The following is a 26566-nucleotide window of genomic DNA, read 5'->3' as shown; positions in this document are numbered from 1 at the left end:
TTTTTTTTTTTTTTTTTTTGCAAAATCTACATCAGCTCAGCAGTTGGCAGTGCAGTAGCCCTGCAGATTATTTTTTATATATATATATACACATATAGCAATATTTATGGAGAAGGCATTCTTACCCACAGCATTGCAGATGATTTAAATAACGTATTTCAATTTTTTGCGGTACTTACGGAGAAGACGCCCTTACCCATGGCATTGCTATTCATCAAGAAAACGCCAAAAGAGGCTCCAGTGTTGTCTTCCAAACACAAGAAGAAGGTATGAACGCCATATAAGTTATCCGTGTTCTTAAAGGAAAACAGAAAAGCTGATTTAAAAAAAAAAAAAAAAATACAGTGGCCATACGCGCCCTGCGGTATCTCAAGGATATATCACACGTGAGGTTAAACTTCTCAAAAGGAAACAAAAACCAGCAAAAATAAAATTACCAACACTAACCTCGGGGTTTTTTGGGGTTGGTTTTTTTTTAATTATTTCTCTCTTTTATGGGAATGTCTTTAAGTTGCCAGAATCTGTTGAAAGCAGAAATTTGGGGAAACCAACTTTCGGCGGAGCCGTTTGGATGAGAGCCTCCACATACTTATTATTGAAAAGATGAAGATGAGAAATCGTATCTCTTGCAGGGACGGAGAGAAAATCAAGGAGACCTTTTCTATAATAAGCTTTGCTGATAGCGAGGAAAATTCCACTCTCCGTTCAAAAATCAAAATACATGTATCAGCCCGTAGACAATGCCTCAAAACTTTAAAAGATTTTTTTTTCCTTTTTTTTTTTTTTCTTCGAAAACATTAATTAACTGCAAAGGTCGAGCCGCTCCCGAATCCCGTGCACATCACTCCTATTTCAGCAAACGATTTCAGGACTTACTCCGAATTCCGCATAAGGATCGGGGCTGCATTAAACAATCTCTGTTTTACGCTCATTTAATTCCAGTATTACCTCAAATCGCGCAAAACAATTTTAAACTGAGTTGGAGATGCTACACTTCTAAATAAGCTGGTTTAGAGGCTCAAATCGAGCGTAAAAAAATTCTTATTATGCCTTCTTCCAGGTTCTACATCACTTTTCTCGCTCTCTAGCATTGATTAGACACCAGAAAATTTAATTTTTCTTTTTTTTCTTTTATTTTCTTGCAAAATTACCCTGTCAAGCGCTTACGCGCTCTACCAAATATTTCCTTTTCCTCGTCGAAATCGATGAATAAGCATGGCGATAAGGTTTGGCTGTCTATTTCCCCAAAAGCGCACCCCCTCCCCCCCCAAAAAAAAAAAATCATCTGTGGGAATCGCAGAAATTAATGTCAGAAAAAGCAATACGCAAAAAATGAGTATAAACACCGATGACTGATTTTTATATCCCAAATTTTTGCGAGTCGATGTGTCAAAAACTCGCGGATTCGGGATCAAACATCTCATTGCAGGTGGAAGAATATGCTTTTTTTTTTATTATTTTTTTAATTTTTTTTTTATATTTTTTTTAATTTTTTTGGAAAACCAGATGCCCTGGAAATTACGTTGGAAAAAAAGGTGAAACTGTAGAAACAAAAAATAATTGCAGATGTATTTTGCTTTAGAAAGCAACAGCTGCTAAGGTAACTTTGCATTATTTTGTAAGATACGATGCCGCAGAAGGAAAAACGTTGTATCTACCAAATTTTAGGGGGGAAAAAAAAAAACAAGTAAAAAACCCAAAGCCTGTCAGATATTAATGTTCATCAGCTGCTTCGCAGCCAAACCCAACCAATTCAACCCGAAACACTGAGGAAAACCGATTCCAGCGGGACCCTTCTTCGGTAGCATCTCGCGTTTCATGACACTTGGCAAGCGGAAATTAAAAAAAAAAAATTAAAATTAATCGGATAACCTTAAATGCAGCGACTACGACCGGCTTTTAGAATTTACCTGAAAAAGAAAGAAAACGGAAGAAAAGAAATCCTTACTCCCGAAGGTGCCACATCCCTGCTGAACATCGGCCAGGTTTTCCAATTGACGTCATGTCGATATTGCTTATGGACGTGCTCGCCCACGCCGTAGATGTTGCTGCTGGGGAGTTTGATGGAGAGCTGTAAGAACTGCTCGGCATACACCAGCGGGCCGACGGTGGTATCGAACCTGCCGAAATAACGGGGAAAAGCTCAGCTAAAAAAAAAATTGTATTTTATCGCCCCGACGGCATCATTCGACCCAAACGTTGCCCGTTGCAAGAAAAAAATACCGGCTGGTATTTGTTAGTTGGGAAAGGGGGTTTTTCATTAAAAAACAGAAAATGCAATTTATTTTTTTTTTTTCTCCCCCAAATTAAATAAAAACCTAAGGAAAATTTAAGCAATCTTCTACAGCACCAGTCCAAACAGGTCCCAATTTTTTTCTTTTCCAAATTAAATAAAAACCTAAGGAAAATTTAAGCAATCTTCTAGAGCACCGGTCCAAACAGGTCCCAAATTATTAATTTTTTTCCCCCAAATTAAATAAAACCCTAAGGAAAATTTAAGCGATCTTCTAGAGCGCTGTTTCGAACCCATCAAATTAAATTATTCTCCCCTCCACGTGCCAAATAAATCAGTCTTTCACGCGTTCGCTGATGGTAAATCAGCCATCGGCTGAGTCATCCCTTTTTAATCGATTTCATAAATATTTGCTCCTGGGGCTTCTGCTTTTTGGTGGGTTTCAGCCCAGCTTTGCTTTCGTTAGGTTTGGGGGTTTTGGGGAGTTTTTGTTTTGGTTTTTTTTTAGAAAAACAAAGAGATTAAAATCCTTCAGCACAAAAGTGAATATTTTACTTAAAATTTTCTAAGACCGGCTCAGCGCCGGTTGGTGCCGAATAGTCTCCTGTCGCACACCCGAAGCACAACCTGAGTTGGAGGGCTGAGAACTTCAGGAAGAGCATCATAAATACGACAGGAAAGATGACAGAATCGGTGAATCTTTAAGGTTGGAAAAGACCTCTGAGGTCATCAAGTCCAACCGTCGACCCAACACCACCATGTCCCCATGTGTCACGTCTACACGGTTTTTGAACGGCTCCGGGGATGGGGACTCCACCACCTCTCTGGGCAGCCTGGTCCGATGCCTGACCGCTCTTTCAGTGAAGAAATTTCTCCTCATCTCCAATCTAAACCTCCCCTGGAGCAACTTGAGGCCATTTCCTCTTGTCCTATCGCTTGTTACTTGGGAGAAGAGACCAACCCCCACCTCACCACAACCTCCTTTGAGGCAGTTGTAGAGTGCAATAAGGTCTTCCCTCAGCCTCCTCTTCTCCAGGCTCAACAACCCCAGGTCCCTCAGCCGCTCATAAATTTGTTCTCCAGACCCTTCCCCACTTCCTTGCCCTTCTCTGGACACGCTCCAGCACCTCGATGTCCTCCTTGGAGTAAGAGGTCCAAAAGTGAACACAGCACTCAAGGCTGAGTACAGGGGGACGGTCACTGCCCTGGTCTTGCTGGCCACACCATTGCTGATACAAGCCAGGATGCTGTTGGCCTTCTTGGCCACCTGGACACGCTGCTGGCTCATGGTCAGCCACTGTCAACCAACACCTCCAGGTCCTCTTCCATCAGGCAACTTTCCAGCCACTCTGCCCCAAGCCTGTAGCGTTGCCTGGGGTTGGTGTGACCCAAGCGCAGGACCCATCACTGAGCCTTGTCAAACCTCATCCAGTTGGCCTTGGCCCATCAATCCAACCTGTCCAGATCCCTCTGCAGAGCCTTCCTACCTTCCAGCAGATCAACCGGTGATGCTGGGAAGGATTTCTCATCGTAATTGATGGATGGATGACACAATTCTCCCCAGGACAGAAGAGGGCACAGAGCCAACATGGCAAAACCTAAGCCCCATGAGATAGACCTCCCCACGTCCCAAATTTTCTCTGGAAAGACCCTTTCCATCCTGCTTTGCCATCAAAAGAAGGTGGCAAAGCCCATGAGATAGACTTCCCCATGTCCCAATTTTCTCTGGAAAGACCCTTCCACCCTGCTTCGCCATCAAAAGAAGGTGGCAAAGCCCATGAGATAGACCTCCCCATGCCCCAAATTTTCTCTGGAAAGACCCTTCCCATCCTGCTTCGCCATCAAAAGAAGAGAAGCAGCGGTTCACGTGCCCAAGAGGTCACCTAAAGCACCGCGGACCTTCAGAGAAAACAGATGGCGTCATGATTTTAGGGATATAAAGCCCCAAATTTACTCACAAAACTTTGTCATTGCTTGCTCTGGTCACCTTGATGCCAAAGGGATTTTGCTGGACAGAAACTTTATATTTTAAATTGGAGGCTGCTGGACCGCTGAAAGATGTCACGTGCTCATGGGGAACTTCAAATCTTTGCGTTTTAGGATCGGTGAGCTGCAAATGTTTAAAGAACGAAATAGGTAATTTAGAAATTCGTGCCTAATTAATTTCGGCCTCTTCATTTGAGGAGATACAAGGAGGATTTCCCGTTATTGCTTGATCTGAGGGTATTTTTCCCATGGGAAATAGGCAGAATTCTGCACAATTCATTTGTAGGCGTTGCCCAGCGGTTCTTCGGCGTGTCTACGTGTTCTACCTCGGCTGGGTGGAACCAAACCCAGCCTGACTTCCAGGTTTTTTTGGCAGGAGAACATGTGGCGCCCTCCAGCCCCAAGAGAACTTCAGAAAGAAGAAGAGGAAAGAAAAAGAAAAAAAAAAGAAAAAAAAAAGAAGAAAAAAAGAAGGCAAAAAGAAAAAAGAAGGAAAAAAAAGAAGGCAAAAAGAAAAAAAGAAGGTAAAAATTAAAAAGGGAAAAAGAAAAAAGGGAAAAAGAAAAAAGAAGGAAAAAAGAAAAAAGAAGGGAAAAATAAAAAAGAAGGGAAAATAAAAAAGAAGGAAAAAAGAGAAAAGAAGGAAAGAAGAAAAAAGGAGGAAAAAGAGAAAAAAGAAAAAAGTAAAGAGAAAAAAGAAAAAGAAAAAAGATAAAGGAAAGGAAAAAGGGAAAAAGGAAAAAAGGAAAAAAGGAAAAAGGGAAAAAGAAAAAAGGAAAAAGGGAAAGGAAAAAGAAAAAAGGAAAAAGGGAAAAGAAAAAATAAAAAATAAAAAACAAGAAAAACCCCAACAAAATAAGAATAAAAATAAAATAAATCAAAAATCAAAAACTTAAAATTTAAAAATTAAACATTAAAAATTTAATTAAAAATTAAAAAGTAATAAAAATAAAAATTAAAAAAAAAAACAAACATAAGCCTCAGAAGTCCTGTCCGGCCCCCAAATCCATGGATTTTGGCGTATCGCCTTACACACTGAGCACTGAATTTTTCCATAAAATGCAAAGCTCATTGGAAGCGCTAACGCTTTCTGCCGAACCAATCGCGAGACAGACCGTAAATCAACGTATTTGGCCCCAAATCATTTCCCAATGAAGAGGGGGCGGGAAAAAAAAAATTTGAATGAAGATAAAATCTGATCTTTTTAAGGGTATTTTGCAATTTTGTCATGCACGGATCTCGCCGATATCTTGCGGCTACCGAGGTGAAGAACTGACCTTGAAGCGAAAGCGATTTGGGGTCTGGTGCTCCGCCGTAAGCAGGACGGTGTCGACGTCGTTCCCGAAGAGCGAAGGCGAGGAGAGGCGAGTCAGGGTGGCTTGAAAGCCTAGGGGGGGGGAAGTGAAATGATATGAATAAAAAATAAAAATCAAGTAAAATCAAGTAAAATAAAATAAAATAAAATAAAATAAAATAAAATAAAATAAAATAAAATAAAATAAAATAAAATAATAAAATAAAATAAAATAAAGTAAAATAAAATAAAATAAAATAAAATAAAATAGAAATGAAACAAAATGAAATGAAAATAAAAAAAAAAAATAAAGTAAAATAAAAATAAAATTAAATTAAATTAAAATGAAATGAAATGAAAATAAATGAAATGAAATGAAATGAATAAAAAATAAAAATAAAAAAATAAAATAAAATAAAATAAAGTTAAATTAAATTAAATTAAAATAAAATAAAATAAAATAAAATAAAATAGAAATGAAATGAAATGAATAAAAAATAAAAATAAAGTAAAATAAAAACTAAATTAAAATTAAATTAAAATAAAATAAAATAAATAAAATTTAAGTGAAATGAAATGAAGAAATGAAATGAAACTAAATTAAATTAATAAAAAAAAGTACAATAAAATAAATTTACCTAAAATAAAATAATAAATAAGAAAATAAAATAAGAAAATAAGATAAAGTAAAATAAAATAAAGATAAAATAAAATAAAATAAAATAAAATAAAATAAAATAAAATAATAAAATAAAATATCAAATCGATGTGATTGCCCTGACCTGCGTGCAGCCAGCTTACCCTCCGGCGTGGTGCGCACCTCCCCCTCCACTCTGTACCCGTGCTGGGAGGAGAAGAAGCACCAGGGCACCTGGGTGTCACCCTGGGGGCTCCAGCAGCACCCGCGGAGGGCGCAGAGGTTCTGCTTCCAACAAAGCAATGGCAAGAGAAATAATACACACTCAGAATGGACTATAATAATAATAATAATAATAATAATAATAATAATAATAATAATAATAATAATAACAACAACAACAACAACAACAACAAACAACAACAACCACCAACTAAAAATTAAGAATAATAATAGAATAATAAAAATTAAGAATCGAATAAAATAAGAATAGAATAATAATAATAGAATAAAATAATAAAAATTAAGAATCAAATAAGAAGGATAGAAGAATAATAAGAATAGAATAAAATAATAAAAATTAAGAATAGGATAAAATAATAAAAATTAAGAATAGAATAGAATAAGTAGAATAATAATAATAATAGAATAAAATAATAAAAATTAAGAATGGAATAAAATAATAAGAATAGAATAAGAATAAGAATAGAATAAAATAATAAAAATTAGGACTAGAATAAAATAAGACAACTAGAATAATAATAATAGAATAAAATAATAATAAAAATTAAGAATCAAATAAAATAATAAAAATTCAGAATTGAATAGAGTAACATATAACATGTTTTATATATAGGTATGTATATATATTACGCTATGCTATACTAAAATGTATACAGACATTATATTACGCTGTGCTATGCTATATTATACTAGACTGTATACATACATTATATTCGGCTATGCTATGCTATATTACACTATAATATATACATACATTATACTATGCTATGCTATACTATAATGTATACATACATTATATTATGCTATGCTATACTATATTATACTATAATATATGCATACATTACATTATGCTATGCTATATTATACTATAATATATACATGCATTATATTATGCTATGCTATGCTATATGATACTATAATGTATACATATGTTATATTATACTATACTGTGCTATACTATAATGTATACATACATTATTTTATGCTATGCTATATTATACTATGCATACATACATTATATTATGCTATGCTATAATGTATACATACATTATATTACATTATGCTATGCTATATTAGACTATAATGTATACATACATTATGCTATGCTATATTGTACTATAATATATGCATACATTATGCTATGCTATGCTATATTATCCTATAATGTATACATACATTATATTATGCTATGCTATAATGTATACATACATTATATTACATTATGCTATGCTATATTAGACTATAATGTATACATACATTATGCTATGCTATATTGTACTATAATATATGCATACATTATGCTATGCTATGCTATATTATCCTATAATGTATACATACATTATATTATGCTATGCTATAATGTATACATACATTATATTACATTATGCTATGCTATATTAGACTATAATGTATACACCCATTATGCTATGCTATGCTATACTATATTATACGATAATGTATACATACATTATATATTATGCTCTGCTATATTATCCTATAATGTATACATACATTATATTATGCTATGCTATAATGTATACATACATTATATTACATTATGCTATGCTATATTAGACTATAATTTATACAGCCATTATGCTATGCTATATTGTACTATAATATATGCATACATTATGCTATGCTATGCTATATTATCCTATAATGTATACATAATTTAGGCTATGCTGTGCTATATTATCCTATAATGTATACATACATACATTATACTACGCTGTGCTATATTATCCTATAATGTATACATACCTTACGCTACGCAATGCTATATTACCCTATAATGTATACGTCCATTATACTACGCTGTGCTATATTACCCTATAATGTATACGGCCATTACGCTACACCATGCTATATTACCCTATAATGTATACGTCCATTATACTACGCCGTGGTATGCTGCAATGTACGCACGCGTATGTATATAGACAAAACCTTTACGCCGTCCGAATTTGGGAGCCTGCGCCTTTCCTGCCCGGCGCCAAGGGAGGGGCCCGGGCCCCCGCCCGAAATTTGATGGGCGCAATCGGATAAAGCCAGATAACCATTCGCCATAAACCCCACCCGGCGACCAAATCTGGGCTAATTCCAGATAAGGCAGCGGGGTTTATGACATCATAAGTGGTAACCCCTGAACTCTGCCCCCCCCCCCCCAAAAATCCCGGGGGCGGGGGGGCGTCGTTTTACACAAACGCGCGGAAATCAACCGATTTATGGGGAAAATCGCCGCGAGGAATCGTTTCTCTCGTTCCCCCTTTCGACTTTGCCCTCGTTTGGCAGCGAGTCGTTAACAACTCCCCACTCGCCTCCGTCCTCTGCGTGGTTAATGATAAATAAATATTTTCGGTAATTCCAGTTCTACTCGCTCGATTTTTTTTCCGGCTTTTTTTAAGGAATTTTTTGCACGGCTTTCTCTCGGCTAAACGAGCTTACGCCTAGTTTAAATTAATTGTAATTTTTTTTTCCCAGCGAGCCTTCGGCTGAAATCCAATTGTGAAAAAGGCAGCAGCAAATCGACTTTTCCGTATTATTTCAGCATTAGTATTCATCATTATTATTAAATTCCGTATTATTGTAGGGTTTTTTTGTTGCTGCTGCTGCTACTACTACTACTACTGTTGCTGCTGCTACTACTACTAAATTATTATTGAAATAAATTATTCTGCAAAATCAACTATTATTATTATTATTGAAATAAATTCAATAATTCTGCAAAATTTATTATTATTATTGAAACAAATTCAATAATTCTGCAAAATCAACTCATTGTTATTATTATTATTGAAATAAATTCAATAATTCTGCAAAATCAACTCATTATTATTATTGAAATAAATTCAATAATTCTGCAAAATCAACTCTGCCTGAAGGAAATAGAATTTTCAGCTCGTTCGCTTTGCAGGCCTGCTCCGTTCCACCCCATATCTTAATTTTTTTTTTTTTAAATAAATTAAATTAAATTAAATCTTAGGGGTGATGCAAAATGTGGGACTTTCATTAATTGATTAATTAATTAATCAATTGGCGACGCCACCGCAGCGAGATTCCCCGCGATTCGCGATGGCCGTGCTGCTCCTCCGCTTCTATTCTCAAATATTTAATACTAATATTAAGTTATAACGTAAATTTTTATAAGTTTAATAGTCGACGTCAGTCCCTCGGTACGGCATGAGCTGGCTCCAAGGTACTAATTTATTAATTAATTAATTAAAGTGCCGTCTCCCACGCAAAAGAGGACGCTGCCATCAGTTTGACCTTTAATGACGGTTTTACCGGCCAAATTATATTAAATGTTATTTTATTACATTCTAATGGGGGGGGGGAGGTTTTTTGCTGGCAAATTGAAATAATTCACCTCGTTTTCTGAATTCTGAATTTCCGTGACCGAAATTCAAGAGATTCCATTTCCTTTGGCAACCATTGCAATATCTATTACAGCTTAAAAAAAAAAAAAAACCACCTGCTGATTTTTGGTTTAATACGTCGTTAGAAACATTAATATCCAACGTCACACGCACACCCCCAAAAAAAAAGAAAAATAAAGAAAAATAAAGAAAAAAAAGGAAAGAAAAAAGAAAAAAGAAAAAAGAAAAAAGGAAAAAGGAAAAAGGAAAAAGGAAAAAAGAAAAAAGAAAAAAGAAAAAAAGAAAAAATTTAAAAAAAAAAAAAAGACCACTTCAGCAAAATGGAAAGATTTCCAAATTCCGAAAAATATTCAAGGCGGTTTGCCGGTTGAAAAAGAAAAAAAGGGTTAAAAAAACCCCCTGCTCTGGTATAAAAAAAATGCAATTTATTTTGTTATTAAAAGGGAATTACTTATCCCATAGGCATTAGGCTACAAAAATCTAAATTTTTTTTTTTTTTCTTATTTTTCTCAAGTTTTCAGACCTTGGTGGCGACTTGGTCCGGGATGCAGTCGATCCGCTCAGCTATCGTCACGCTCGGGCAGTTTGGGGAAAATTCTGTGAGGTATAGAAATAAAGGGGTTAATCTCTACTACTAGTAGTAGTAGAGGAGGAGTAGGAGGAGTATTTTTAACGATTTTCCCCCGTCGTTTCTTAACGTCTCAAGCATCGCTTCCAACAAACCTCGGCTCCTCGCTTGTTTTACCAAAAATCCTCCAGATTAAGACGGAAAAACTTCATTTTTCCGGGTTTTAATTTCTGATGTACCAAAAGAGTAGAAATATTCCAGGTTTTTACGGTTATCGGGTTTTCTCTGTACGACAGGGCTTTGGCTCCCTCCGGGTTTTTAATGTTTTTTTTTTAATTTTTTTTTTTTTTTAGGTAACGCTTTAAATTTAAAAAAAAAAAATTGAAATTCTCCTCTTTTGACAATTAGAAAATGAAGGAGAAGGAAATCGAGGCTCGAGGGGGGATAAAATTTGCCTTTAATGTTATATTTTCTGTTATGTTTTTAATAGAATCTGTAGATATATTTTTATATTACAATTTTATATATATATGTAATTCAATTTTATCAAACAGATCTAAAATTTAGCATATATTTTAATATAACACGTAGCTATATTTTTATATATTGCAATTTCATACGTATATCTAATTTAATTTTATCAAACAGAGCCAAAAATTCCAGCTTTTCTCCTGATTGGGCGGCAGAAATCGGCACTTACGGCTGCTCTCAGTTACGGTTTCTCGCGTCGCTAAAATCCCGATGAGGACACAGGCCACGGCCACCACCAAACAGAAGAGGACGATGAAGATAATTTCCAATTTGCTGAATTTTTTCCTTTCCATCTACGCCCAGAAGAACAGCATTGTGTAAGGAAATTTAAAAAAAAAAAAAAAATTTTTTTTTTTTTTTGAAACCTCCAAAATTTTACTGAAACTCCAGAACTCAAAACTGAACCAATCTGCGGGTTTGGGTTTTGCAAGTTGGATTTTTTTTTTTTTCCCAAGCAAACAAAAATTCCTGTTGTATAAATTTTGTATAATTGTAGCATTTGCCCTAAAACAAACTATTAACAGGGTAGGATAGTTATTTATAAAAGAGAAGAAAAAGGCGTGCATAAAAAGAACAGCTTACGCCTGTTGCACCTCTTGTGCCTAAGCAGCCCCAAAAAACTACATTGAAAAAAAATTCATTTTTACATTGAAAAAAAAATCCATTTTTATGTTGAAAAAATCCATTTTTATGTTGAAAAAAATCTCATTTTTATGTTGAGAAAAATTCATTTTTATGTTGAAAAAAATCTTATTTTTACTTTGAAAAAATCCATTTTTACATTGAAAAAATCCATTTTTACATTGAAAAAATCTCATTTTTATGTTGAAAAAAATTCATTTTTATGTTGAAAAAAATCTCATTTTTACATTAAAAAATCCATTTTTATGTTGAAAAAAATTCATTTTTCCTCTGAAAAATATTCATTTTTATGTTGAAAAAAATCTCATTTTTACTCCGAAAAAAATCCATTTTTACTCCAAAAAAAAATTTATTCTAACCACTAAACATTGCCTCTCTCCAATTCTTTCACGCTGACTGAATATTTCCCGGGAGCCCTCCGAACTGACATTCTTTTGGAGGAAAAAAACTGAAATCCTAATGACAATAACGATCATTAATTAATACCACCAAATAACAAACGTTAAAACTGCGCCCATCCCGAACAACCGTGACGCGCAATTTTCCGGTCTTTCGCTCCCAACTATTTAGACGGCGAAAGAAAGATTCTTTGATTTATAAACGGAGATTCAAGCGCCAGGCAAACGGGCAGCGGCTGGGTAGAAATTTCTAAGAAAACAGCGAATCTGGAAAAATTCGAGTACGTACCTTACGGCCCTTTTTTCCCCCCCCCCCTTCCTTTTTCGTCTGTTGCGCGTGGCTGTAAATCCACGTTTTATTCCGTCCCGTTATCAGACGGGCGCGTCGTTTGCTAACGAAGTCCGCCAAGGGCAGCCGCACGCCTTCTTTTTTTTTTTTTTTCTTTTTTTTTTTTTTAAAGGATTTACAGCTTTGTTTCGCTGATTCCGCAGAGCACTCCGTCGTCAGAAACAGACTTTTCCCTCAATCCGCCTTTCTGCTTTCCGTAACGCGACACGCAGGAATGAAAAGGTCGGGGGCTGCGAAAACGAGTAAAAATAGAAAAATTTTAATTAATTTTTATTATATATCAAGGCTATAAAATCAAAGGTCGGTTTTTTGGTGTTTGGTGATTTTTTTTTTGTGTGTGTCCCAATTAGATTTGCAGGAATTTCAAGCCAATTATGTCCTGAAAAATCAGGCAGTTGAAGACAAGGGAATTCTGGCAAATCCATGAAAGTCAGAAAATTGATTTCGAGGCAGCAAAAAATTCCTGGGACCTCGCCGGATCAAACTCCCCCCCCCAAAAAACTAAATCAGTCACTGGGAATGATGTGCCCACCCCTAAAATCTGCCTCTTTCGTGATAAAACGATGAAACACCTACCTCCAGCATTGGGGGGGGGGGGGAGAAGGAAAAACCAAAAAAAAAAAAAAAATTAAAAAATGTAAAATCGCATTAAAAAAAATTCAGATCGAAAAGATTTGTTCAGAAACTCCACCAAAACCCAGGAAAAAAAAAAAAAAGGAGAAATTATTCCTGCCCCTCCGCCCTTACGGTTCACCCGGAGGGCAGGTGCTTTCGGGGTTATTTTCTTATTTTTCCGTGAAAAGTGGAGAACACGCAGAAAATCCTGACGCGGAGGTTGGAGAACAGGGCGGGGGGGGACAACTCTTTGTGAGTTGTGCTGACCTGCAAGGAGAAGATGCTCCACGTCCTCTCTTGCTTAATTACTAAAATTCCTAAATTACTAAAGTAGAGAGGAAAAATTCAGGCGATTCCTTATATTTTTATTTTTTATTTAATTTTTTCTTTTTTTCCCCCCTCATTTTTATTTCGTTTTATTTATTCGCAGCACAGAAGCCCACCGGGCTCGGGCAGAACTCCAACACGTGGACCTGGCGGCAGTCATCCTGAAGAAGGTTTATCCCACGGCGAGCCTCGTCTCAGAAATTGGAACTTTTCATTTTTTGAGAAATTTCGATTGAAATCGTTTCAACTGAACAATTGCATTCCAGTGGGAAAAGAAAACCCAATAAATATATTTAAAATTCAGTTTCAAAGTACCTATAGGAGCTCCAAGACATTGTAGACATAGCATAAACTCGGTCTGTGGATACCTGGCCAGACCTTCATCCTTCTCCATATTTAAAAAATGGGCCAAAATAGCCATTTTTTTTTGGGGGGGGGGGGCAAATTTTCGTTCTTGGGGCAAAGGAGAAAAAAAAAAAAAAAAATTGCGCAGCTCCGATAGCGGTCGCTGCCGGAGACCTTGCCGTCAGAAGCGGAAGAGATGCGTCTCTCGAGGTTTCACGAGGACCTGGCGTGAATGAAACGTGGGAGGCAATAAATAAATAAATAAATAAAAATTTTTAAAAAAATAATAATAATTTTATCGCTTTTATGGCTAGCGAAAGTGTAAACAGAAACCGAGGCGGAGTCAGGCACTGTAGGAACAAATTTCGTGAACGGTTCGAGCCACGGCCGTGAACGTAGAGCAGTTGCTTACGTCTGCAGATTGATAATCGCTTTTTTTTTTTTTTTCAAGGTAGACGATATGTCACCGAAAAAATCGGATCTTTCTTATTGCCAAAAATGTATTATCGCGCCTTTCAGCTACCAAATAAAATAAAATAAAATAAAACAGAACAAAATAAAACAAAACAAAACAGAATAAAATAATAAAATGAAATAAAATAAAATAAAATAAAATAATACAATACAATACAATACAATACAATAAAACAATACAATACAATACAATACAATACAATACAATAAAAATTTGCTTGGGAGAAAAAAAGAAGTGTATTTTTCTCTGTGACTGCTCACATCTTGGATGGATCAAAATATCCTTAATGCGATGTGGCCAAAATCTATGGTCTGATTTTTTGGTTAGTTTTTTGGGTTTTTGGGGGGGTTTGGGGGGTTTGGGGGGGGGGGTTGGGGGGTTTTGGGGGGTTTTTGGGGGGCTTGGGGGGTTTGGGGGGGGTTTTAGGGGTATTTTTCTTATCGTAACGAAATCGCATTAGGAACATTTGAGAACGTGAAAAGCGTCCTACAAGAAAATGATCCGAATCATCTGGAGCTGATAATGGAGATGTTGGCTGTAGAACACACTTTTCTGCCGATAAATAGGGTGGGGGGGTGGACAGCATGGGGAATAACCGTGATTGAGTTGGAGACCCGTCCCCAGCTGCAGGTCTACGGTCTCGTGGGGATCATGGAGAAGTGGTGGGATGGCTCCCGTGACAGGACACAACCTCCTTAGGAAGGACCGGAAGAGTTACCCGTTATGGGGTGTGTGGAGCTTTTCCATGGAGCTGGATGAGAAGCCAACTGGGAGCTCCTGCGTCAGGATGAAGGCCAGGACAGGTGACCGTGATGTTGTAGTTGGTGTCTGCTACAGACCAGGAAGAACAAGCGGCTGAGGCCCCTCTACAGACAGAGAGGAGCAGTCTCACATTCACAGGTCCTGGTCCTCATGGGGGGGACTTCAGTCACCCTGACATCAGGTGTGCGGAGAAGGGCAACGAAGCTGGTGAAGGTTCTGGACAACAAGTCTGATGAGGAGCGGCTGAGGGAACTGGGGATCTTGAGCCTGGAGAAGAAGAGGCTGAGGGGAGACCTTAACACTCTCTACAACTACCTGGAAGGGGGTTGTAGTGAGGTGGGGGTTGGTCTTTTCTCCGGAGTAACGACCAACAGGACAAGAGGAAATGGTCTCAAGTTGCCTCAGGGGAGGTTTAGATTGGAGATGAGGAGAAATCTCTTCACCGAAAGAGTGGTCAGGCATTGGAACAGGCTGCCCAGAGAGGTGGTGGAGTCCTCATCCCTGGAGGCATTCAAAAAACTTGTACAAGTGGCACACAGCCTCTGCTCCTCCCTGCGACCCACGTCTTCCAGCTCTTCCCCGTAGACTCCTCCGCTCCAGGGGTATCTCGGGTTCCTGGCCTCTAACCCGTGGTCTTCACAGCTCCCCAGGACCCAGATGTCTCGGGGTACGTCAGCTCCGCCTCACAGACCCACCACCACTCCCAGGGAACCCAGGGTATCCCTGCTTTGCTTCATAGACTCTACTGCTCTCCTGGCTCCAGGCATTGAAGGTACCCAACCACCAGCTCATGCCCTCAGGCATTTGGACACCCCAAGTCCAACCCAGACCTGGGCGTATTGATTGGGTAGAGCAGTGCTGCCCCATGGCCACCCACCACCACCTTGCTCCCTGGGACGAGGACTAATGGGTGACCCGTAGACCCCACTGCTACCTCATGAACCTTCAGGAGTAGGGAAGGGCTAAGGTGAGGGTTCAGGGTTCTGCTTGGGGGTTCTGGTGAGCAGTTGGGCTACTGGTGAGCTTCCCGGCTGAGGCAACGGAGATGGGTCTCATGGTGAGAAGTGGGCAACCAGGGCAAGGGAGCAGGATGAGGGACACGGGAAGGGTTCGTGGGTACGAGCTTCAGCTTCGTGATTTTGGGGTTAGAGGATGGGGTAAGGATGAGGGGTAGGAGCCTTGGTAGGGCTTTGGGACAGGGGTTGGTATTGGCATCTGCTGCATTAATGTTACCTCATCAAGGACCTTTCTGGTCCACCAAAGGGGTAATAAGTAAAAAGGGAAGCAATAACGGAAGCCACCCAGGGACGCAGATTTGATGGCCCGGTGATAAGAGCCTCGATGACAGAGACCAAAGGTCTCCAGTGATTAGGGGGTGGTCAAAGGGAAATTTTCCAGGAAGAGCATTGGAGAAAGCCAACCTGAACCTTGCACCCGACGAGGAGGAGGAACCAAGAGGAGCGTAAGGATCTGGGATATTTGAGGGGTGCCTGTGGGACTCTGCAAAACTTAGAAATTGGGAATTTAACGGGCTTTAATTTGTGGCCACTGCCTCCTGTTCTGGACACCACTGAGAAGAGCCTGGCTCCGTCTTCTTCATCCCCTCCCACCAGGTGTTTATGCACCTTGATGAGATCCCCCCCCCCGAGTCTTCTCCAGGCTGAACAGTCCCAGCTCTCTCAGCCTCTCCTCACAGGAGAAGTGCTCTGGTCCCTTCATCATCTTCATGGCCCTTTGTTAGCCTCTCCAGTATGCCCACGTCTCTTGTACTGGGCAGCCCAGAACCGGACATAAGACTCCAGGTGTGCTCTCACCAGTGCCGAGCAGAGGAGAAGCATCACCTCCCTCGACCTTCTGGCAAGGCTTTGCCTAATGCAGCCCAGGACACCATTCGTCTTCTTTGCCCCAAGGATGCATGGCTGGCTCACGTTCAACTTGGTGTCCACCACAACCCCAAGGTTCCTTCTCAGTGAAGCCGCTTTCCAGCTGGGCGGTCCCCAGACCTCACTGGGGTACCTGGGGTTGTTCGTCCCCAAGAGCAGGACTTCTCACTTCCCCTCATTGAACTTCATGAGGGTCCCATCAGCCCATTTCTCCAGCCTATTGAGGTCCCTCTGGATGGCAGCACGACCCTCCGGCGTATCGGCGGACATTGATCCCGACCCTCCGGGTCCCAGAATTCAGCCAATGAAGTCACAGAAAACCCCACCCCCTTCTCTCCCCTTGTCCACCAAGCCAGTCACCTCGTTGTCTGGCTTGGTGGTTAAGAACGATTTGCCCGTCATCGATCCACGCTGACCGCTCCCCACCACCTTCTCGTCATTCAAGGCCAAGTGCCGGGTCCTGCACTTGGGTCACACCAACCCCAGGCAACTCTATGGGCTTGGGGCAGAGTGGCTGGAAAGCTGCTCGGTGGAAAAGAACCTGGAGGTATTGGTCAACAGTGGCTGACCATGAGCCAGCAGCGTGTCCAGGTGGCCGAGAAGGCCAACAGCATCCTGGCTTGTATCAGCAATGGTGTGGCCAGCAGGACCAGGACAGTGACCGTCCCCCTGTACTCAACCTCGAATACTATGTTCAGTTTTGGGCCCCTCACTCCAAGAAGGACATTGAGGTGCTGCAGCGTGTCCAGAGAAGGGCAAAGAAGCTGGTGAAGGGTCTGGAGAATAAGTCTGATGAGGAGCAGCTGAGGGACCTGGGGTTGTTTAGCCTGGAGAAGAGGAGGCTGAGGGGAGACCTGATTGCTCTCTACAACTACCTGAAAGGAGGGTGTAGCCAGGTGGGAGTCGGTCTCTTCTCCAGAGTGACGACCAACAGGACAAGAGGAAATGGCCTCAAGTTGCTCCAGGGGAGGTTTAGATTGGAGATGAGGAAAAAATTCTTCACCAAAAGGGTTGTCAAGCATTGGAACAGGCTGCCCGGGGAGGTGGTGGAGTCACCATCCCTGGAGGTATTTAAAAGACATGTAGATGTGGTGCTTGGGGACATGGTTCAGTGGTTGGACTTGATGATCTTAAAGCTCTTTTCCAACCTAAATGATTCCATGATTCTACGTCTTTGGAAATTCTTTCCAGGGGGATTTTCTCCATCACCTTCCCGGGGTGGAGGTCAGACTGACATCCTGTAGCTCCCTGGATCCTCCTTCTTGCCCTGCTTGAGGACAGGAGCGACTTTTGCTCTCTCCCATCTTCAGGAACCTCCCCCAGTTGCCATGACCTTTCGATGACAGACACTAGTGTCCTTCAACCTGGGTCCCTCACCTCCTGGGGATGGAGCCAACCAGACACTGATGTCCCTCACATTCCAGAAGATGGAGAGAAGGAGGAGAAGAGTGAGGAGGGACAGAACTCAAAGGGCAGCCATGGCTCCCTACCCTTGGGGTCCTCCATGTAGGCCCCCTCCCCATATGGACCCTAGACATGCTTCCCCATAAGGTCCTACAAGTCCTCAACATAACTCCACCCTATAGGGACACCCCCAGTCACCTGACCCTAGACAACCCAGGCCCATAGCAACCCCCACACACCCTATAGAAAATCTCCCATGACCAACCCCCAAGTCCCTATGGGGTCCCCTTTGCCATAGGGCCATGCCTGGGGGGGGGGGGGGAAGGTGTCCCCAGTGTCTTGCAGCCCCCCACCGATGTCAGAAGAAGCCAGGAGACATCAGGATGCAACACATTCTGTATTTGAATTACATTTTTTTTCCCCCCCAGATATACAGGAAAAAAGGGGGAAGGGGTCATAAATTGGGTACAGGAAAGAAAAAAAAAAAAAAAAAGATTATAACAAAAAATATATTTCCCCCCCACCCTTTTTCCCACCCGTTTTTGACATCCCCCCAGTTTGGGATCTGGGGCTGGCTGGGACCCCAAGGCTCCACCTGTACTGGGAAGAAAGTGTTAACAGACCCCAAAACCACCACTTCTTCACCCCAAAACCAGCCCGGGGAGCCTCGAGCCCCCCCCATACGATGCCACCTAGAGCCATTCCTCCCGATTTCTGGTCAGGACTCAGATCCTCCACCTAGGGAGGATGGAGGAAGGGTCGTGTCATGTCGTCCCCCCCATCCCAGGACTCCAGGACCTGGGGCTGGGTTTTGAGGTGAAAACCCTCAATTTGAGGGCAATCAACCAACTCTGGGAAAACTGGATTTAACACCAGGTCTGAGGTAGCTCCAGAGCTGGGGAAGTCCCTCATCCTCCCAGTATACCAATGAAAAAAACCACCTTCCTCCCAGTATACCAGTAAACCTCCCCATCCTGCCGGTATACCAGTTAAAAACTGCCATCCTCCCAGTATACCAGTGAATAGCCGCCATCCTCCCAGTATACCAAGGAAAAGTCCCCTTCTTCCCAGTATACCAGTTAAAACCACCTGTTCCTCCAGTCTACCAGTTAAAAACCCGTATTTCTGGTATACTGGTGAAAAAGAAAATGCTGTCCTCCCAGTGTACCAGTAAAAGCCCCGCATCCTCCCCCAGTAATAGAGTTTTGTCCTCCCAGTATACCAGTGAAAACCATCTTCCTTTTGATATACCAGTTAAAACTCTCCCATACTCCCAGTATACCAGTAATAAAGCTCAGTCCTCCCAATATACCAGTGAAAAAAACTCTTGTTCTCCCAGCACACCAGTGAAAAGGGACCTTCCTCCCAGCATAAGTTAAAAAAAAAAATACATTCTCCCAGTATACCAACAAAAAAGCAGTCTTCCTCCCAGTATACCAGTTAAGAGCCTGTCTTCCCAGTATACCAGTTTAAAAAAAAAATAAAAATTCCCAGTATACAACTCACTAACCACTATCCTTGCAGTATACCAGTTAAAAACCCACCTTCCTCCCAGTATACCAGCAAAAACCACCGTCCTCCCAGTATACTTGTTAAAAACCCGCCTTCCTCCCAGCCTTCCAGTTTACTCCTGTCCTCCCAGTACTTAAAAAGGGCCTTCCTCCCAGTTTAGCAGCTAAAAAGCCCGCCTTCCTCCCAGTATACCAGTTCCCCCCCACCCCCCATCCTCCAAGTCCCTCCCATCCTCCCAGCGAGTAAGCAGGGGGGGACGCGCAGCCGCCCCTCATGGCTCAGGGCCAGGGTCTCCAGACGCGGCAGGGCGGCCCCAGCGGCCCCCCGCTCTCCCTCGGCGCCTCTTCCTTGGCGCAGCGCCGCTGTGAGTCCTCGTGGCCGCTGGGGCCGCAACCAGGGCCACGACTGGGGCCATGCTGGGGGCCCAGGCTGGGCCCCAAACTAGGCCTGAAAGTAGGCCCGAAAGTAGGCCTGAGACCAGGCCTCAGATCAGGCCCGTAACCGTGGTAACCAGGACACCCGGACCTGTCGCCGGGGCAACCAGGGCCATCATCAGGGCAACAGGGGCCATCGCCGGGGCAACCGGCGCCGTCACCGGGGCAACCGGGGCCGTCACCGGGGCGGTAACCAAGGCCACAGTTAGGCCTGTGAGTAGGCCCCAGACTAGGCCCCGGAGTAGGCCCAAAGTTGTCGTAACCAGGCCCATAACTGTGGTAACTGGGGCAGCTGGGCCCCACCCGCGGCGCAGGCAGTCCATGGCGGCCGGAGGGCCCGGGGGTGTCGGTGGGGCCGGCGATGAGCGGTGGGGGACAGACGGGTACGGGACCCAGACCCGGACACGGAGGCTCCACTGGAACGGCCTGCAGGAAACGAGCGGCGCGAGCCAAGCACTCCCGGTAACCGCTGCGGTAGCGCCGCAGGAACAGCTCCTCTGTCCGCGAGGGCTCTGTGCCGGAGAGAAACACGGTGACCCCCTCAAACTCCCGCGCGACCCCCGCGCCCCCCCCCTCCCCGGAGCGGCCGCCTGAGAAGCCGCAACGTGGCGTCCTCCGGCGACGGAGGGGGGGGGTGGTGTGGGGTGTCCCAGGGTTGGGGGGGGGGGGGGAAACTGAGGCACGGACCTGAGAGGGGCTGTGCCCGCAGGAACTGCACCGTTTTCTGCAGGATTTCGGCCTTCTCCACCTTGGGGTTTCGGAGACGCTGGGGGCGGGGTTGGAGGGGGAGGGGGGGGGGGAGGGGAGAGAGACGGAGCGGGGGGAGGAGCGGGGGTGGGGGGACACGACACACACATGTCACATGAGTCGTGACGGCGGGGGGCAGGGAGGCGGCGGCAGCGGCAGCCACGGTGTCGTGACGGAACCACCCCGACGGCGCCCCCAGAGCCGTGAGCGAGGCCCACGGGGATCCCGATACTGGTCCGATAGCGATAGCGTCACGGTAGTGTCACGATAGTGCCCCAGTAGAGCTCCCCAGAGTGTCCCGATAGAGCCCCAAGTCTCATGACAGAGCCCCAACAGCATCCCAGTAGTGCCCTGATAGCGTGACCCGATAGCGCCCCGAGGGTCTCCAATAGTGTCACAATAGTGTCACGATAGAGCTGCGATAGCGCCAAAATAGACCCCCAATAGCGTCTCAGTAGTGTCCTGATAGCGTCCCGATAGCGTCCCCCGATAGAGACCCCAAAAGTGTGCCAAGAGCGTCCCGATAATGTCCCGATAGCGCCCTGTCAGAGCCCCCAGTGTCCCGACAGTGCTCCGACAGCGCCCCCTGGTGGTGGTGGGCTGCCGTAGCTGCAGTGACAGGCGACAGGCAGGATAACAAGGTGATAATCGCAATGGATAATCACGAGAGAGCCCCGAGAGACCCCCGAGCATCGGGACAGAGTCACGGTAGAGCCCCCATAGTCACAACACAGCCGCGACAGAGCCCCCATAATCGCAATCAGGTCACAAAAGAGTCATGACAGAGCCTCGGTAGATGCGATAGTAACAATAGAACCCTAATAGTCATGATAGAGCCCAGCTAAGGCTGGGCCCAGTCACAACAGAGCCAGAACTGTCACGATAGTTGCAATAATCATGATAGTGCCACAAAAGAGCCTTGACGGACCAACGGAGTCCTGCTAGAGCTGTGAGAAAGCTGCAATAGTCAAGATAAAGCCACAACAGAGCCGGGATAGTCATGATAGTATCACAACAGAGCCATGGCAGAGCTGAAAGTCATGGTAGAGTCCTTACAGAGCCCAAACAGTCATGACAGAGTCGTGATAGTCACAATCGAGAGAGGAAGGGCCACGATAGTCATGAGAGTGCCACAATAAAGCCGCGGTAGGACTGAGAGTTGTGACAGAGCCACAATAGAGCTGCAATAGTCGCGATAGAGCCCCAATAGTGCCGCAACAGTCGCGACAGAACCGTGCTAGAGGCACAATAGAAGCGCGATAGTCGTGATAGAGAGGAAGAGCCCCGATAGTTACGACAGTGCCACAATAAAGCTGTGATAGAGCTGAGAGTTGCGACAGAGCCGCAATAGAGCTGCAACAGTCGCGCCGGAACCGCGATAGAGGTGCGACAGTCGCGATAGAGAGAGGAAGAGCCCCGATAGTCACGGGAGCGCCTCAACAGAGCTGCAAGAGAGCTGCAATAGTCGCGATAGAGCCCCGATAGCGCCGCGCTAGTCGCGACAGAACCGCGATAGTCGCGATAGAGCCTCACCTCGTCACAGGTGGCTGCCAGCAGCAGCAGCCGGAGCCGATCGAGGCTGCGGTTCATGCGGTCGCGACGACGCTTCTCCATGAGCGGCTTCAGGAGCTGCCCGGGGCGGGGGAGGGGAGCGGGGGAGGGGGGCAGAGCGAAAGTGAGGCCCAACCCCGGCCTAACTGGGCCAGCGCCAGATCAGGCTGGGGCTAAACTGGGATGGGGGTGGGTTAGACTGGGACTAAACCATAAGGCTGGGGCTAAACTGGGACGGGGGTGGGTTAGACTGGGACTAAACTGTAAGGCTGGGGCTAAACTGGGACCGGGGTGGGTTAGACTGGGACTAAACCGTAAGGCTGGGGCTAAACTGGGACCGGGGTGGGTTAGACTGGGACTAAACCATAAGGCTGGGGCTAAACTGGGATGGGGGTGGGTTAGACTGGGGCTAAACCGGGACGGGGGTGTGTTAGACTGGGACTAAACCGTAAGGCTGGGGCCAAACTGGGACGGGGGTGGGTTAGACTGGGACTAAACCAGGACGGGGGTGTGTTAGACTGGGACTAAACCGTAAGGCTGGGGCCAAACTGGGACAGGGGTGGGTTAGACTGGGACTAAAGTGGGACTGGGGTGGGTTAGACTGGGACTAAACCGTAAGGCTGGGGCCAAACTGGGACGGGGGTGGGTTAGACTGGGACTAAACCGGGATGGGGGTGGGTTAGACTGGGACTAAACCGTAAGGCTGGGGCTAAACTGGGACCAGGGTGGGTTAGACTGGGACTAAACCGTAAGGCTGGGGCTAAACTGGGACCGGGGTGGGTTAGACTGGGACTAAACCGTAAGGCTGGGGCTAAACTGGGACCGGGGTGGGTTAGACTGGGACTAAACCGTAAGGCTGGGGCTAAACTGGGACCGGGGTGGGTTAGACTGGGACTAAACCGTAAGGCTGGGGCTAAACTGGGACCGGGGTGGGTTAGACTGGGACTAAACCAGGATGGGGGTGGGTTAGACTGGGACTAAACCATAAGGCTGGGGCTAAACTGGGACGGGGGTGGGTTAGACTGGGACTAAACCGTAAGGCTGGGGCTAAACTGGGACCGGGGTGGGTTAGACTGGGACTAAACCGTAAGGCTGGGGCTAAACTGGGACCGGGGTGGGTTAGACTGGGACTAAACCAGGATGGGGGTGGGTTAGACTGGGACTAAACCATAAGGCTGGGGCTAAACTGGGACCGGGGTGGGTTAGACTGGGACTAAACCGTAAGGCTGGGGCTAAAGTGGGACGGGGGTGGGTTAGACTGGGACTAAACCGGGATGGGGGTGGGTTAGACTGGGAGTAAACCGTAAGGCTGGGGCCAAACTGGGACGGGGGTGGGTTAGACTGGGACTAAACCGTAAGGCTGGGGTGGGTTAGACTGGGACTAAACCGTAAGGCTGGGGCTAAACTGGGACCGGGGTGGGTTAGACTGGGACTAAACCGTAAGGCTGGGGCTAAGCTGGGACGGGGGTGGGTTAGACTGGGACTAAAGTGGGACTGGGGTGGGTTAGACTGGGGCTAAACCGTAAGGCTGGGGCCAAACTGGGACGGGGGTGGGTTAGACTGGGACTAAACCGTAAGGCTGGGGTTAAACTGGGACCGGGGTGGGTTAGACTGGGGCTAAAGTGGGACAGGGGTGGGTTAGACTGGGACTAAACCGTAAGGCTGGGTCATGTTGGGTTGGGCTCAAACTGGGAGGGGATGGGTTAGGCTGGGACTAAACGGGGTTGGGTTAGGGCCCAGACTGGGACTAAACTGGGCCAAGGCTGAACCAAACTGGGCCAGGACATGATGGGACTAAACTGGGTTTAGTTGGGGTTAAACTGGGCCAGGATGGGATGGGTTGGGCTCAAACTGGGAGGGGATGGGTTAGGCTGGGACTAAACTGGGTTGGGTTAAGGCCCAGACTGGGACCAAACTGGGCCAGGACGTGATGGGACTAAACTGGGTTTAGTTGGGGTTAAACTGGGCCAAACCAGTCTGGGGACAACCAGGCCAAACTGGTCAGGTTGGGGCCAAACCAGACCAAACTGGGCTGGGATCAAACTGGGCAGGGGCTTAACTGGGCCGGGGCTTAACTGGGCCGGGGACAAACTGGGCTGGGGACAAACTGGCCCGAACCAGGTCAGGGTGGGGCTGAACCAGGCCAGGTCCAACCAAGCCGGATGGGCTTGAACTGAACTGGCCCAAACCAAATTAGACTGGGCTGAACTGGGCCATACTGGACTAGGCCTGGGTCAACAGGACCAGATCAAACTTAGGCTAGAACCAGGTCCAGCTGAACTGGGCCAAAACAGACAGAGCCCAGTTTGGGCAAGCAGAGCCAAACTGGGGTGAACTGGGCTGATCTGAGCCAACCCGGGCCAAACCGGGTTGAGTCGGGACAAACTTAGGCTGGGTTTAACTGGGTTTGGATGAACTGGGCCAAGCTGAACCGGACTGGGCTGAGCAGGGCTGGACTGGGACAAGGCTGGACTGGGTCTGAGGCTGAGCCAAGGCTGAACTGGGCCAGATCAGGTTGAACCAGACCAAACTGGGCCAAACTGGGTCAAACCAGGCCAATATGAGCTGAACTGGGCCAATCTGAGCTGAACCAGACCAAACTGGGCCAAACTGGGTCAAACCAGGCTGAACCAGACCAAACTGGGCCAAACTGGGCTGATCCAGGCCAATATGAGCCAACCTGGGCCAATCTGAGCTGAACCAGACCAAACTGGGCCAAACTGGGTCAAACCAGGCTGAACCAGACCAAACTGGGCCAAACTGGGCTGATCCAGGCCAATATGAGCCAAACTGGGCCAATCTGAGCTGAACCAGACCAAACTGGGCCAAACTGGGTCAAACCAGGCCAATATGAGCTGAACTGGGTCAAGTCCTAACTGGGCCAAACGGGGCCGAGTCCTAAGAGGGCCAGACTGAGCGGGATGGGGCCAAGCCTAAACAAGGCCAAAGTGGGCTGAGTCAGGCTGAACCAGGCCAAGTCTTAACTAGGTCAAACCAGGACAAGCCCAGAGTAGAACTGGGTCAGGTCCTAACTGGGCTGAACCGGGTCAAACTGGGCTAAGGCCAAACAGCGTCAAATAGCGCCAAGTCCTAACTGGATCAAGGCGTGCCAAACTGGGCCAAGCCCAACCTGGGCTGAACAGCGAAGCGCTAACTGGGTAGAACTGGGCCGAACTGGTCCAAGTCCTTACTGGGAACTGGCCTGAACTGGGCCAAGCCCAGGTGAAACCAAAATTGGCTAAACCCTAACTGGTTGGAACCGAGCTTAACCGGGCCAAACCTGAACTGGGCCAAGCTGGCCCAAATGGGGCCAAATTGGACCCAGATCAATCAGGGCTGAACCAGGCCAAATACTAATTGGGCCATACTGGACCAAACCCAAACTGGTCCAAACTGGGCTTAACAAGGCCAAGCAAAATGGAGACAAACAGGATCAAGTCCCAAACCAGGCTGAGCTGGGCCAAACCCTAACTGGGCTGAGCCAGGTCAAACGGCTGAACTGGGCCAAATGGGGCCAAACCGGGCGAAGCCCACGCCAGGACAAATGAGTCCGAACCAGTTAAAGTCCAAACTGGGCTCAACCAGGCTAAGCCAAAACCAGGCAGAACCAGGCCAAATAGGTCCAAACCAGTTAAAGTCTAAACCAGGCTGAACTGGGCCAAAGTGGACTGAACAGGTCCAAGCTCAAACTGGGCTAAACTGGGCCAAACCCAAACCAGGTTGAACCGGGCCAAATGGGTCTGAACCAGTTAAAGTCCAAACCGGGCTGAACCAGGCCAAACTGGGCTGATTCAGGTCAAGCCCTAAAAGGGCTGAACTGGGCCAAACCCTAACTGGGATCTACCGGGCCAAACTGGGCTGAATCGGACCAAGCCCTAAAAGGGCTGAACTGGGCCAAATGGGTCCAAACCAGTTAAAGTCCAAACCGGGCTGAACCGGGCCAAACTGGGCTGATTCAGATCAAGCCCTAAAAGGGCTGAACCAGTTTAAGTCCCAACCAGGCTGAACTGGGCCAAATGGGTCTGAACCAGTTAAAGTCCCAACCAGGCCGAACCGGGCCAAAGGGGGTCTGAACCAGGACAAGCCCTAGGCAGGCTGAACCGCGCCAAATTGGGCCAAGCCAGGCCAAGCCTAAACCGGGCCAAACCCAAACCGGGCCGAAGGGGTCCGAACCGGGCCAGGCAGCCGTTACCTTCCTGTCGCTGTGGGGCTCCGCGGCGCTGCTCATGGTGCCGGGCCGGGGCCGGGGC

At 45.3% G+C, this 26566-nt stretch overlaps 2 protein-coding genes across 2 annotated transcripts; both read right to left on the bottom strand.

Moving 5' to 3' along the window:
• Nucleotides 1-158: 158 nt before the first annotated feature.
• Nucleotides 159-11165, bottom strand: LOC129197894 (sucrase-isomaltase, intestinal-like). Its single transcript, XM_054806698.1, has 7 exons — nucleotides 11042-11165; nucleotides 10297-10370; nucleotides 6315-6438; nucleotides 5497-5606; nucleotides 4192-4343; nucleotides 1949-2120; nucleotides 159-296 (listed from the first exon to the last, which is right to left on the bottom strand). Exons 1-7 carry the CDS (start codon nucleotides 11163-11165, stop codon nucleotides 159-161), a joined length of 894 nt encoding a protein of 297 aa, XP_054662673.1.
• An 8669-nt stretch (nucleotides 11166-19834) lies between these two features.
• On the bottom strand, nucleotides 19835-26566 carry LOC129197925 (transcription factor HES-7-like). The gene is made up of 4 exons (XM_054806745.1): nucleotides 26509-26566; nucleotides 22299-22394; nucleotides 20706-20784; nucleotides 19835-20530 (listed from the first exon to the last, which is right to left on the bottom strand). Exons 1-4 carry the CDS (start codon nucleotides 26542-26544, stop codon nucleotides 19863-19865), a joined length of 879 nt encoding a protein of 292 aa, XP_054662720.1. The 5' UTR covers nucleotides 26545-26566; the 3' UTR covers nucleotides 19835-19862.

Source organism: Grus americana, chromosome 30 (genome assembly GCF_028858705.1).
Source record: "Grus americana isolate bGruAme1 chromosome 30, bGruAme1.mat, whole genome shotgun sequence".
Lineage (NCBI taxonomy): Eukaryota > Metazoa > Chordata > Aves > Gruiformes > Gruidae > Grus > Grus americana.
This window is presented reverse-complemented; position numbering and strand designations above follow the sequence as displayed.